At 49.7% G+C, this 14,183-nt stretch overlaps 1 protein-coding gene across 3 annotated transcripts in view; it reads left to right on the top strand.

Annotated features, from left to right (window-relative positions):
- The first annotated feature begins 469 nt into the window (after window positions 1-469).
- The window catches only part of LOC121548912 (androgen-induced gene 1 protein), a 59,357-nt gene continuing 45,643 nt past the window's right edge, over window positions 470-14,183 (top strand). For 2 of the 3 annotated variants that reach the window (XR_005996717.1, XM_041860571.2), the window contains exons 1-2: window positions 470-743; window positions 9,755-9,910. Coding sequence is in view for 2 of the 3 variants with exons in the window: in XM_041860571.2 (XP_041716505.1) it covers window positions 603-743; window positions 9,755-9,910 (297 nt within the window). In the remaining variant the exon portion in view is untranslated. The remainder of the gene's footprint in view (window positions 744-9,754; window positions 9,911-14,183) is intronic. The other variant, XM_041860570.2, reaches the window with a different exon arrangement.

Below are 14,183 nucleotides of genomic sequence, written 5' to 3'. Positions count from 1 at the left end.
TAAAGTAGTAAACAGATATAATCTGAGCACCATCAGTGGCATTGTGTCCTAGAGACCATAGTAAAGTTGTAAAATGCTTCTAGTGATAGTAAACTATCTGCCGAAGACAGTTATAAAGTATTAGAATGTCTCCGCTGGAACTATAAACATAAACCTGTAACTGTCTCTATTCTGAAACAGAATTTATGTCAGAAGAAGTCTGGTGTCAGGTCACAAATGTTGATTTTGTGTTGCCACAATCTGGTAGGCCTTCTATTGCTTAAAACTAGCCCCCAACATAAAAAATACATTTCTGGTTATAATATTATTGTACACATCTTAGCTAGCCTACACAATTCACCAGACTATGAAGACATCATTGAAGGAGACTCTTTATGCATGCAGAGCATCACACCGAGGTCTGGCCTCTCCTCTGTTTCTATGGCAACACCCCTACTCCCCCTCCCTTCCCTTATGCTCTGCGCGCACAGCTCTTACGCACCCTCTCTTTTGCATCCCTTCTCCGAATCAACGACCCCCATGCTCTGTGCGAGACCCATAGCAGCGTCGCTCTGTCAGGAGGATATAGCAGGAGACGAGACAAGGAAACAGGGGGAAAAAACATGGCGCTCATCCCATCTCAGGTGCTAAGGGTAGCCATCCTCCTGTCCTATTTCTCCATCCTCTGCAATTATAAAGCCATTGACATGCCCGCGCATCAAACATACGGCGGTAGCTGGAAGTTTTTAACATTCATAGACCTGGTAAGTGTTATATTGCTCTCTAGAACGGCGCCTGGTCATTCAGAAATGGTAGCACGTCATAATATGGTATGCTACAGACGGTCAGTGACCTACCTCCAGTTGTTGATACCGCCCACCCTCGTTTGTGAAACGGGCCTGCTATGTCTAATTATGATGTCCGCTATAATATGTTTTGTTTTTTTCCACCGTTAATACGGATTCCTCACATTTTTGGGCACGTGTTAGTCATAAAAAGCTCACACCCACTAAAAAGTGACACATTCATCTCGGCTGCTGCTGATGCACGCAAGCAGGTTGCCTTCTGTTGCAACATTGTAATCACATCATGAATCACAATTAAGCAGCCAGCCGTGCCCCGTGGGTAACCGAGATTATGTTATTTAGATAACAAGGTCCCGAGCTCAAATTTTCCCCTTGGGACATTATCATACAGCCATCATTTTAACAGAATGTGGTTTGGATAGTAAAACACGTTGTATTGAAACACCCAGGATGTTTTCTTTATCTCTCTTTCTATCTTGCTTGTCTATTTTTTCTGGGAAATTAATTGTCACTTTCAGCTTACTACTGTAGACACAGACACACACAGCACACACTTTCATTGGTCCTGATGTTCTGTCAATTTTTTTAACCAATGACTCATGTTTTCCACATTAGAAGCCCACTGCTGAACTATTTTACTACTATTTTTATGGCAATAGTGTTAAATGCAGCAATAAACATGTTTTGTTATTGTGCATTACAACAGCTATTTTTTTTGCCTATCATATAAATGCTGACACAACAAAGTGTGTGCCTGCGTGTGAGAGAGAGTGTGTGTGTGTGTGTGAGAGAGAGAGAGAGTGTTGTGCATTTAATATTCCATATTTAATAATGATTCTGCAGTAATAAGAAAAATGACAATATGAAGTCAATATGCAAATTCCAGGAATAGTTTACTGTAATTACATTTTACAATGTCTCTTCCCATTATAATGGATCATCTCATTCTGGTGTCAATCTGTTTTTTTTCTTCTCAGGAATACTTAGACAACGCTACATACTCTGTTTTAGCTCATACAAATAGGGCCACAAAGAAACTAAGCTAACATGAAGTGACTCAGAGGTTGATATATATTCAGTTTGACATGAAACAGCTACAGTATGTACAGGCCTTTTGAAGAACTGGTTTGGTTATTGATAAGGATTACAATTGCTTTAAGCATTCTTGTTCTAAATGTTCATCATGATTGAGTCATCTTACAAGTTAGAGTGGTTGCTATATGGAGCGGTTATTATTAGAACAGACAACAAAAACATGTTATCACAGCACAATCTCTATCCACAATAAGACATGCCACTCGCTCGCAGGCTTTTGTGCAACAAACCAGAGCTTTCCAAGGGGAAATGGGACACTACGTTTAGCAGAATACTCTAGAAACAAAGCTGTAGGCCTGTCATCCATGGATCTGTCAACACTAATTCTGTAACACTTCACTTGGTTTAGGACCTTGGCTGCCTTGCTGTGATTTTAACCTGTAGATAGGTTTTCATTGGGACTCAGTCATCCATTATTGAGTGTGGGGTTCAGATTTGGGTTTCCATCAGGGGGATACATTAGGAGCAGAACACAGGGCTGTCCAGTGGGTTGATACCACCAGCGACAGCTGGCCTTTGTCCACATCAATCAATAGACAGAACAAAACCTCTAACTCCTGTGTATGGAGGAATCATATGATCGGAAAAGTCTCGCTGTGGTTTAACATAGTGCCTCTTCGGATAAAAAGTGAGGCACCTACCAGACAGATTGTGAAACTGAACTGTTTGGGTCATACCTTTGGTTTAAATTGTTCTCTCACTTCCAAGTTGTTAGTTAAAGTCATCAGTTTTAAGCCAAGTAAGTAACCATATAGAGCAATTATAATCTACTCTATGCTATGTGTCACACGCACGCACATAAGTAGCATCGGATAACTGTGGTGCCAGAGTGCAGAACCCCCCGGCCTTGCCCCACCGAGTCAGATTGTCAGGTGACGCTTAGAGTGGGGCAGGTGTGGACAGAGAGATATTCTGTCTGACTCATTAGTACATATGACGTGTGTCCCCGTCCCTGGAGCATCCAGTCCAGTTCCCCCTCTCTGCCCCTGGCCAGCACGCTACACAGCACATGTAAAGAGGGGTAGGGGGAGTGTAGGACAGTGGCTAATGTCTACGTTAACTAAGGAATGATGCACTCTCCTCTCAGCCTCTGCTAACTGTGGAGGTAGTTAGGTTCCTATATACATTACATTACTTCCCATTATTCTATATATGGCTAACTGATGTGTCTTTAATGCATTTTACATTTTAGTTATCTTATCCAGAGCGACTTACAGTTAGTGAATACATATTTTATTTTTTTATACTGGCCCCCCGTGGGAAACGAACCCACAACCCTGGCATTGCAAACGCCATGCTCTATCAACTGAGCTACATCCCTGCCGGCCATTCCCTCCCCTACCCTGGACGACGCTGGGCCAATTGTGCACCGCCCATGAGTCTCCCGGTCGCGGCCGGCTGCGACAGAGCCTGGATTCGAACCAGGATCTCTAGTGGCACGGTTAGCACTGCGATGCAGTGCCTTAGACCACTGCGCCACTCAGGAGTACAATGCTCTTCTCTAATGTAATATAGTTAATACACATTGGATATGTTCAGGCTTGTAATTACATTATACTGTAGTATGTACGTCATAACTCCTATAGCTGTTGTAAAGCTAAACTGGTTCTCTCTTGTTCATGCAGCTTCCGTTTTCTCCTTCCCAGACTCCCTCTGGCCTCCACTCTCCCAGCTGCAGACATTTGAGTTGTGTGGAGCAACACTTTATGACTTGAGCTCCAGTCCAGGAATTACTGTGGTTGCTCCTAAGTGCCTGCAATACAGGGCAGGGAAAAGAGCCTGTAGAGATGGTAAAGGGTTTTATGCTTAGCTTTTGGCATTCATTCCCTGTGAGAGCTCTGTTTTTCAAACCCGTTGCATTTGATCTTAGTGAAAGAGACCTGGAAGGCATTCGTTTTTAGCATAGCCTCAGGCTAACATGCTGTTACGGAGGCAAAAAACTAAGTAGAAGATATAAAGACAACTGAGAGCTCCTGCGAAATTAAATACCTGTCTTGCGTGTTAGCTAGGTGTCATACTAATGCCGTTTCTGGGTACTACCCTGTCCTCAAACCAAGTTTTGCAAGGCAATGTTCTGACCAAAAAGATAATGTGGGTTCCTGGAATCCTAAATTAAACAGTGAATTAATGAGAATAAAAGTCACACTTTCCAGTCTGTTGGATTTTTGCTGTGGAGATAAAGACACCCTGTTATGTTCTCTTGCTCTTAATTTAATTGTCACGCCCTGACTTATGGGACTCTAGTATGTTGAGTCAGGGTGTGGAGTTCTATGTTGTATTTTCTATGTTCTCTTTCTAGGTGTTGTATTTCTATGTTTGGCCGGGTGTGATTCCCAATCAGAGACAGCTGTCGCTCGTTGTCTCTGATTGGGGATCATACTTAGGCAGCCTGTTTGCTATCATTAGTTGTGGGATCTTGTTCCGTGTAGAGGCTTGTTTTGTGTTCAGCCTGAGTACTTCACGTTACGTTGTTTTGTTGATTTGTTCGTGTGTTTATCTTGTTAATAAACATGTATGCATTTCACGCTGCGCCTTGGTCTGACCCATTCTTCAACGACCGTGACAGAAGATCCCACCAAACACGGACCAAGCAGCGTGCCCAGGAGCAAACACCCTGGACACAGGTGGGGAAGATTTGGTCTTGGGAGCAGATATTTGCGGGGAAAGGACCCTGGGTGAAGAAGGAAGCCCAGGCAGGAGAGGAGCAACGGCAACACAGAAGGCGCCGGCCGAGGAGGAAGCCCGAGAGGCAGCCCCAAGAAAAACATTTTTGGGGGCTAAAGGAGTGGTCGGGGAGCGAGAGAGAAGAGCCCCGACCACTGCACCCGGTGGGTTTCCAGGTTGAGTCCCTACGACCATGGGAAGAAGAGTGGGAACAGTTTTATACTGAGGAGTCGGAGGATGACGACGACAATGAGTTTCTGTTCCCTAACTCGTGGGGGCTCCCGGAGGAGTCCTCACTGGAGGAGGAGTGCCGAGAGAGAGAGAAGGATCGGATCTGCAGGGTAAGAGAGGAGGCCACCACATTACAGGGGCTGATAGCAAGAATAGAGCGGGAGAGCTCCATTCAAGAGGAGGCACTGCAGGAGGCTCGTAGGGAGAAGGAGGAGGTTGATGCACAGAGAGAGGAGCTGGTTAGGCAACATAAGGAGCGTGGGTTAATAGAGGAATCCAGGGATGCGGAGATACGCACTGTATCGCCAGTGCGCATGCACAGCCCAGTGCGTTCTGTGCCAGCGCCCCGCACGTGTTGTGCGAGAGTGGGCAGCCAGCCAGGATGGGTTGTGCCAGCTCTCCGCTCCAGACCTCCAGTCCGCCTCCACAGTCCGGTCCGGCACGTTCCTGTTCATCGCACCAGGCCAGTGGTGCGTGTTCCCAGTCCGGCCCGGCCCGTGCCTGCTCCCCGCACCAAGCCAGTGGTGCGTGTTCCCAGTCCGGCCCGGCCCGTTCCTGCTCCTCGCACCAGACCAGTGGTGCGTGTTCCCAGTCCGGCCCGTTCCTGTTCCTCACACCAAGCCAGTGGTGCATGTTCCCAGTCCGGTACGGCCCGTGCCTGCTCCCCGCACCAAGCCAGTGGTGCGTGTCGCCAGCCCGGTACACCCCGTACCTGCTCCCCGCACCAAGCCAGTGGTGTGTGTCCCCAGTCCGGCCCGGCCCGTTCCTGTTCCTCGCACCAAGCCAGTGGTGCATGTTCCCAGTCCGGCCCTGCCCGTTCCTGCTCCTCGCACCAGACCAGTGGTGCGTGTTCCCAGTCCGGCCCGGCCCGTCCCTGCTCCTCGCACCAGGCCAGTGGTGCGTGTTCCCAGTCCGGCCCGGCCCGGCCCGTGCCTGCTCCTCGCACCAGACCAGTGGTGCATGTTCCCAGTCCGGCCCGGCCCGTTCCTGTTCCTCGCACCAAGCCAGTGGTGCATGTTCCCAGTCCGGTACGGCCCGTGCCTGCTCCCCGCTCCAAGCCAGTGGTGCGTGTCGCCAGCCCGGTACGCCCCGTACCTGCTCCCCGCACCAAGCCAGTGGTGTGTGTCCCCAGTCCGGCCCGGCCCGTTCCTGTTCCTCACACCAAGCCAGTGGTGCATGTTCCCAGTCCGGTACGGCCCGTTCCTGCTCCCCGCACCAAGCCAGTGGTGCGTGTCGCCAGCCCGGTACACCCCGTACCTGCTCCCCGCACCAAGCCAGTGGTGTGTGTCCCCAGTCCGGCCCGGCCCGTTCCTGTTCCTCGCACCAAGCCAGTGGTGCATGTTCCCAGTCCGGCCCTGCCCGTTCCTGCTCCTCGCACCAGACCAGTGGTGCGTGTTCCCAGTCCGGCCCGGCCCGTCCCTGCTCCTCGCACCAGGCCAGTGGTGCGTGTTCCCAGTCCGGCCCGGCCCGTGCCTGCTCCTCGCACCAGACCAGTGGTGCATGTTCCCAGTCCGGCCCGGCCCGTTCCTGTTCCTCGCACCAAACCAGTGGTGCGTGTTCCCAGTCCGGTCCGGCCCGTGCCTGCTCCTCGCACCAGACCAGTGGTGCGTGTGTCCAGTCCGGCACGGCCCGTGCCCGTTCCACCGCTGCCTGGTCCGGCACCGGTCAGCTGCTCCACTCCGGAGCCAGAGCAGTCCGCTCCACCGGTGCCAAGTCCAGCTCCGGTCAGCGGCTCCACTCCGGAGCCAGAGCGGTCCGCTCCACCGGTGCCAAGTCCAGCTCCGGTCAGCGGCTCCACTCCGGAGCCAGAGCAGTCCGCTCCACCGGTGCCTAGTCCAGCTCCGGTCAGCAGCTCTACTCCGGAGCCAGAGCAGTCCGCTCCACCGGTGCCAAGTCCAGCTCCGGTCAGCGGCTCCACTCCGGAGCCAGAGCGGTCCGCTCCACCGGTGCCAAGTCCAGCTCCGGTCAGCGGCTCCACTCCGGAGCCAGAGCAGTCCGCTCCACCGGTGCCTAGTCCAGCTCCGGTCAGCAGCTCTACTCCGGAGCCAGAGCAGTCCGCTCCACCGGTGCCAAGTCCAGCTCCGGTCAGCGGCTCCAGTCCGGAGCCAGAGCAGTCCGCTCCACCGGTGCCTAGTCCAGCTCCGGTCAGCGGCTCCAGTCCAGACCCAGACGTCAGCCCCTCTCCAAGTTCTGGGTCTCCCACACCACGGTCAAGACAGGGCTCGGTACATCATGGGAGGAAGGAGAGGGGAAGCAGTGCGCCGAGGTCCAGACCAGACCAGGGGCATAACGGGGAGGCTGAGAGAATGTGGTCGTCCCACCCGGACCCTTCCCTGTTATGTCAGGTTGGTGCGGTCGGAGTCCGCACCTTTTGGGGGGGGGGAGTACTGTCACGCCCTCTCTTATGGGACTCTAGTATGTTGAGTCAGGGTGTGGAGTTCTATGTTGTATTTTCTATGTTCTCGTTCTAGGTGTTGTATTTCTATGTTTGGCCGGGTTTACTTCATACTTAGGCAGCCTGTTTGCTATCATTAGTTGTGGGATCTTGTTCCGTGTAGAGGCTTGTTTTGTGTTCAGCCTGAGGACACGTTACGTTGTATTGTTGTTTTGTTCGTGTGTTTATCTTGTTAATAAACATGTATGCATTTCACGCTGCGCCTTGGTCTGACCCGTCCTTCAACAAACGTGACATTAATGCAAAAATAATCTCCACCACTGCCACAGCTCTTAGACTCACACAAAATGGCATATGCTAGCTTAAGGGGATAGACATTGACAGGATGAGGTTTATGTAATTGTTCAGTTGTTATATAATGCTTATTTAAATACAAAATACCCTGTATGAATGTATGTATCTCAATTTTTGTATTTTTTATCTCTATACTTCACATGAATATTAATTGTATTTTAGAGGACACCTCAATTTAACTCCTTTGTGATATGCATACTGTACATTGAGCTCCAAAAGTATTGGGACAGTGACACATTTGTTGTTGTTTTGGCTCTGTACTCCAGCACTTTGGATATTAAATGATACAATGACTATGAGGTTAAATTGCAGACTGTCAGCTTTCATTTGAGGCTATTTTCATCCATATCGGGTGAACCTTTTGTATATATTCCCCCCATTTTAGGGGACCAAAAGAATTGGGACAAATGCACTTATATGTGTATTAAAGTAGTAAAAAGTTAAGTATTTGGTCCCATATTCATAGCACGCAATGACGACAGATGCACAAATATCATACCCCCTCCCAAAAATGCTAACCTGCCCTGTTATTGTAATGGTGAGAGGTTAGCATGTCTTGGGGGTATAATATTTGTGCGTCTGTAACTTTCTCACTCATCATTATTCACGATTTATTCAGGATTATCCGTAATCATGGTAACATCTACATTAATGTAGAAGTGTTTAGAAACATATTATATTCTTATTTACAATAAAAGTGACTCGAAAATGACACAATACATTATTTAACATACATTTCTATCAGGTACAAAATAATTTGAAACACAACCAAAACAAACAGCAAATGCATCCAACAAATGTGTAGAGTCACAACCTTGATGTAGTCATTGTATGTTATGAATATGCGACCAAATACTTAACTTTTTACTACTTTAATACACATATAAGTTAATTTGTCCTAATACTTTTGTTCCTCTAAAATGTGGGGACTATGTACAAAAAGTGCTGTAATTTCTTAACGGTTCACCTGATATGGATGAAAATACCCTCAAATTAAAGCTGACAGTCTGCACTTTAACCCCATAGTCATTGTATCATTTCAAATCCGAAGTGCTGGAGTACAGAGCCAAAACAAATTGTCACTGTCCCAATAACTTTGGAGCTCACTGTATTAATGTAATGTAGATATCTTTTTTAGGATTACTATGTTTTTCATTAATATAATGTGACATAAATATTTGAAGCTACTGTCCTCTTGAGAGAGGAGGAACTACTGATTTTGTGACCCAAAATGATCACCTGTTCACCTCCTCTGATTTAAAGATGCACTATGCAGAAATCACTCCTGGTTGCTAAAATTCGAATAGTTCGCCTAATTTCAGTTTATGTGACAAAACAAGCAATGGATAGTGTAGAGAATCATTGTACCATCTAAACCGCTATGAAATATATTTTCATTAGACCAAAAATATAGTATTTTCTTTCAGCTGTTTGAAGCTGGTGTACAAAACCGAAAGTAAAAGACTCAAAAATAAAACTTAAGAACGGGAAGCATAGAAATACAGCACATTGAACAGATCTACTGCTTCTTAGACTTGCTTTCAATGAGAATGGCAGATCTATAACTCACATTTCTATGTGAATTTGGTCAGGTCGCCCAAAAAGTTACATATTGCAGCTTTAAAGACATGCTTTGGTACTTTGGCGACTAGTAAGTATTTTTTTAAACCTCCCGCTTTGGGCGGGATGTGTCAATGTGTAGTTCATCCATGCATAATCTATGAGCAGAATTACTGTCTTACCTCAATTAGCCACAAAATCCCTAGTTTGAAAGCGACTGTTTTCTGGAAGCTGTACAGCGCCAATTTCCCCCCACGTGGGCCAGCCCCTAGCAATTATTTCTAGCCAATGAGCTTCAGCCCCTTGCCATTTGAGTGACAGCTAGCAAGATGCACACACAGTAGAATGAGAGAGAGAGCAATGGCGTGGTGCTCATATCTGAACATACTGTATGTGATGTAGTATGCAATTTTCGGGGCCACTTTTGGCTCGTGGGCGCTACTTTCAGAATTCCTGGCTAAAAAGTATACAAAAGTGCTGGTGAATCCTTTTAAAGTGTGCAGAAAATGCTTTTTCCTGTGACACAACTCACTCCTGGAGCAGCTAAACTTTTGTTTTAAAAGAGGAGTGTGACAGCACTGTGTCTAACTATTATGTACTCTGTGTTGTGGTTGCTCTGTCTTGAAGTACACATGATGTGATCTACATGTCTTCTCCGCCCCTGCTCTAGGTGATCCAGGCAGTGTTCTTTGGCATGTGTGTGCTGACAGACCTGTCCAGCCTGCTGACCAAGGGCAGTGAGAGCCAGGAGCAGGAGAGGCAGCTTAGGAAGCTCATTGGCCTGAGGGACTGGATGATGGCCGTGCTGGCCTTCCCAGTTGGAGTGGTAAGTAGTAGTCACAACACAATGCGAGGCCTAAGGCATTGTGGTATATCGCTAACTCAATGACCATTGGAGTTGGCTATACTGTATAGCATAAACATATCTGGGACTAGGATATTTCCCCTTTACAGTAAGCACAGCATCTGAAAGTTAATTCAGGGAGAAAGGAGCAAAAGACACTGTGAATGCACTGCATTGTTAAGAACTGCCTTTCTTACTCTGACTGTCTAGATGCTTGAAACCACAGATCCACAACAAAACAGATGCTTCCATTCTCATTGCCTTTTCAAGCATTATTCATGGATAAAATGAAGATATTTGAAGAAACAGCTGATGCACCCGATTTAGGGATGTAACGACTCACCCGATTCAAATGTTTAAGATGCGTGTCACCAATTCAAACCTTACTAATCGCCGGTTTCCAAAATTGTTTTGCTTCATATTACATTCTTTCTACCTTCCATAAATACCTCTCTGTGATGGGTGATTTGAAGGAGTCAGGCACAGGAGGGTAAATCACAGAATACAGAGTTTATTCCGGAATACAGAGTTACGCAGGATAGCGTCAAACAGTCCAGTGCGCAAAACAGGCGCACTGGAACAAAACAGGCACACGGGGAAAATATACCCCGGCAATACAAAATACACGGAGCTCAACCGAGCTACTCTCTCCTCACATTAAACAATCACCCACAAGGACAAGGGGGCAGAGGGAACACTTATACACAGACTAATGAGGGGATATGAAGCAGGTGTGTGCAATAGACAAGACAAAACAAATGGAATGATGAGATGTGATGCGGCAGTGGCTAGAAGGCTGGTGACGACAAACGCCGAAGCCTGCCCGAACAAGGAGAGGAGGCAGCCTCGGAGGAAGTCGTGGCAGTCTAGGCATATTCGGCCCATGGCAAGAACACCGACCACTCCCCCGGCTGGTTCTGGCAGTAGGACCGCAGGAACCTACCCACATCCTGATTTACCCGTTCCACCTGCCCACCCCCAGACGTTCCATGAATGCCTTCCAGACCTTGGATGTGAACTGGGGACCTCGGTCAGACACTATGTCCTCTGGTACCCTGTGGTGCCGGAAGACGTGTGTAAACAGGGCCTCCACAGTCTGCAGGGCCGTGGGGAGACCGGGCAGAGGAAGGTGGCGGCAGGCCTTGGAAAAGCGGTCCACAACGACCAGGATGGTGGTGTTACCTTGAGAGAGGGGAAAATCAGTCAGGAAATCAATACTTAGGTGAGACCATGGCCGTTGTGGAACTGTTAAAGGCTTTAACTTACCTGCTGGGAGGTGCCTAGGTGCCTTACTCTGGGCGCACACCGAGCAGGAGGAGACATACACCCTCACGTCCTTAGCCAAGGTAGGCCACCAGTACTTTCCAGTCAGGCAGCACACTGTACAACCAATACCTGGGTGACCAGAGGAGGGGGACGTGTGTGCCCAGTAGATCAGATGGTCACGGACAAGAGCAGGCACGTACTGCAGCCCAGCTGGACACTGAGGTGGAGATGGCTCTGTGCGTAATGCCTGCTCTATATCTGCGTCCATCGCCCATACTACTGGCGCCACAATGCAGGAGGCCGGGAGTATGGGGGTGTTGTCTCTGGGCCTCTCCTCTGTGTCATACAGCCGTGACAGTGCGTCTGCCTTCACGTTCTTCGTACCCGGGATGTATGATAGAGTGAAATCAAACCGGGTGAAGAATAAGGCCCACCCCTCGGATGTACTCCAGGTTACGGTGGTCCATCCAGACAAGGAAAGGGTGTTTCGCCCCTTCGAGCCAGTGCCTCCACACGGTCAGGGCTAGGACAACAGCCAACAGCTCCCGATCACCAACGTCGTAGTTCTGCTCTGCCAGGCTGAGCTTCTTGGAGAAGAAGGCACAGGGGCGGAGCTTGGGTGGCGTGCCCGAGCGTTGAGATAGGACAGCGCCTATCCCTACCTCGGACGCATCCACCTCCACTACGAACGGTAGTGATGGATCGGGGTGGGCCAGTACTGGGGCTGAGGTGAACAGACCTCTCAGGTTACTGAAGGCCCTGTCAGCCTCAGCAGACCAGCGGAGCCAGGACGGCCCACCCTTCAACAGAGATGTGATGGGAGCTGTGACCATGCCAAAGCCCTGGATAAACATCCAATAATAGTTGACAAAGCCAATAAAGCACTGCACCTCCTTTACCGTGGTTGGAGTCGGCCAATTACGCATGGCTAAAATGCGATCTCCCTCCATCTCCACACCTGAGGTGGTAATGCGGTATCCGAGGAAGGAGACGGACTGTTGGAAAAACTCACACTTTTCTGCCTTGGCATAAAGGTCATTTTCCAACAGTCGGGCCAGCACTTTGCGAACCAGGGACACATGCTCGGCGCGCGTAGCGGAATACACCAGAATGTCATTGATGTAGACCACTACACCACGACCAAGCATGTCCCGAAACACCTCTTTCACAAAGGACTGGAAGATGGATGGAGCATTCATCAAACCGTAAGGCATCACCAGGTATTCATAATGCCCTGTGGTTGTGCTGAATGCTGTCTTCCACTCATCCCCCTCTCGGACACGCACCAGGTTGTACGCACTCCCGAGATCTAATTTGGTAATGAAGCGCATTGACTCGATCACCGAAGGAATGAGGGGGAGAGGATAACTAAATTGTATCGTCTCCTTGTTCAGTGATCGATAATCAATGCACGGGCACAGACCGCCGTCTTTCTTCTTCACAAAAAAGAAACTAGAGGAGGCGGGCAAAGTGGAGGGACGTATAAACCCCTGGCGCAGGGACTCGGTGACGTATGTCTCCATAGCCTCCGTTTCAGCCTGTGACAGGGGATACACATGACTCCTGGGAGGCACAGCGTCTACCCGGAGGTTTATCGCGCAATCCCCCGCCCGATGAGTTGGTAACTTGGTCGCCTGTGTTTTGGAAAACGTGTGCGCCAAATCGAGGTATTCGGGGGGAATGCGCACGGTGGAGGTACTGTCCGGACTTTCCACTGTGGTTGCACCAATGGAAACCCAGAGACACCTACCCTGACACTCTAGCGACCACCCCGTGAGAACACTCTGCGGCCATGAGAAGGTGGGGTTGTGGAGTTCTAACCAAGGAATACCTAATACAACAGGGAAAGCAGGAGACTCAATAATAAAAAAAAGTGACTTGCTCGCGATGAGTCTTGTGGGTAACCATAATGACTGGTGCTGTAACTTCCCTAACAAACCCGGACCCTAATGGTCAACTGTCAAGTGCTCTGATGGGGAGTGGAATGGAAAAGGGAACCAATGAAATGCCTAGACTGTGTGAGAATGACCTGTCCATAATGTTCCCAGCTGCGCCTGAATCGACTAGAGCCTTACACTGGGGAACTACAATGTAATCAGGAAAGTGGATGGGTAGGGTACAGTGCACAGCAGAGGGCTCTGAACGAGTGTGGGTGTTCGATACCTGGGGTGACGCGAGAGTGCCCTGCCTGCCGCCTCCAGACCCAAAAGAACGCTGACGACATCGTGCAGTGAAATGTCCTCTCGTGCCACCAGAGTGACACTGGCACTGTTGTCCTCCGCTCTCTCGGATCGCCGCTCCACCCAGCTCCATCAGCTCGTGATCCGAGTCGGGCCGGGTTGGAACGGGCAGACCCCTTCCAGGACATCCTCTGGCCACCAGCAGGTTGTCCAAGCGGATGGCCATGTCCACCAGTTGAGTGAAGGACAACATGGTGTCCCCGCAGGCTAGCTCCCTTTCGAACGTCCTCCCGCAGATTGCACCGGAAGTGGTCGATGAGGGCCCGCTCGTTCCTCCCGGACCCAGCTACTAGAGTCCGGAACTCCAGGGCGAAGTCCTGCACGGTCCTCATCCCCTGCCTCAGGTGGACCAGCCGCTCGCCCGCCTCTTGACCCTCGGGCAGGTGATCGAAGACAGCCCGAAAGAGGCGAGCAAACTCCCCGTAGTTGTGCAACGCGGCTCCTCCTTCATTCCAGACCACGTTGGCCCACTCCAGGGCTTTCCCCGAGAGGCAGGAGACGAGGGTGGACACCTTTTCCCGCTCCGATGGGGCCGGGCTGATGCTGGAATAATAGAGCTCCAGTAGGAGGAGGAATCCCTGGCAGAGAGCAGCTGTATCGTCGAAATCCCTTGGTCGGGATATATGGATCCCTCTGGGTGCTGGGGTGTGGGTGGCTGGATCCGGTCGCCCAGCTGGTCTCGACAGATCGGGTCCTCTCCTCTCCAGGCGTTGGACGACCTGGAGAACCCGATCCATCGCTTCTCCCAA

This window comes from Coregonus clupeaformis, chromosome 33 (assembly GCF_020615455.1).
Source record: "Coregonus clupeaformis isolate EN_2021a chromosome 33, ASM2061545v1, whole genome shotgun sequence".
Classification (NCBI taxonomy): Eukaryota; Metazoa; Chordata; class Actinopteri; order Salmoniformes; family Salmonidae; genus Coregonus; species Coregonus clupeaformis.
This window is presented reverse-complemented; position numbering and strand designations above follow the sequence as displayed.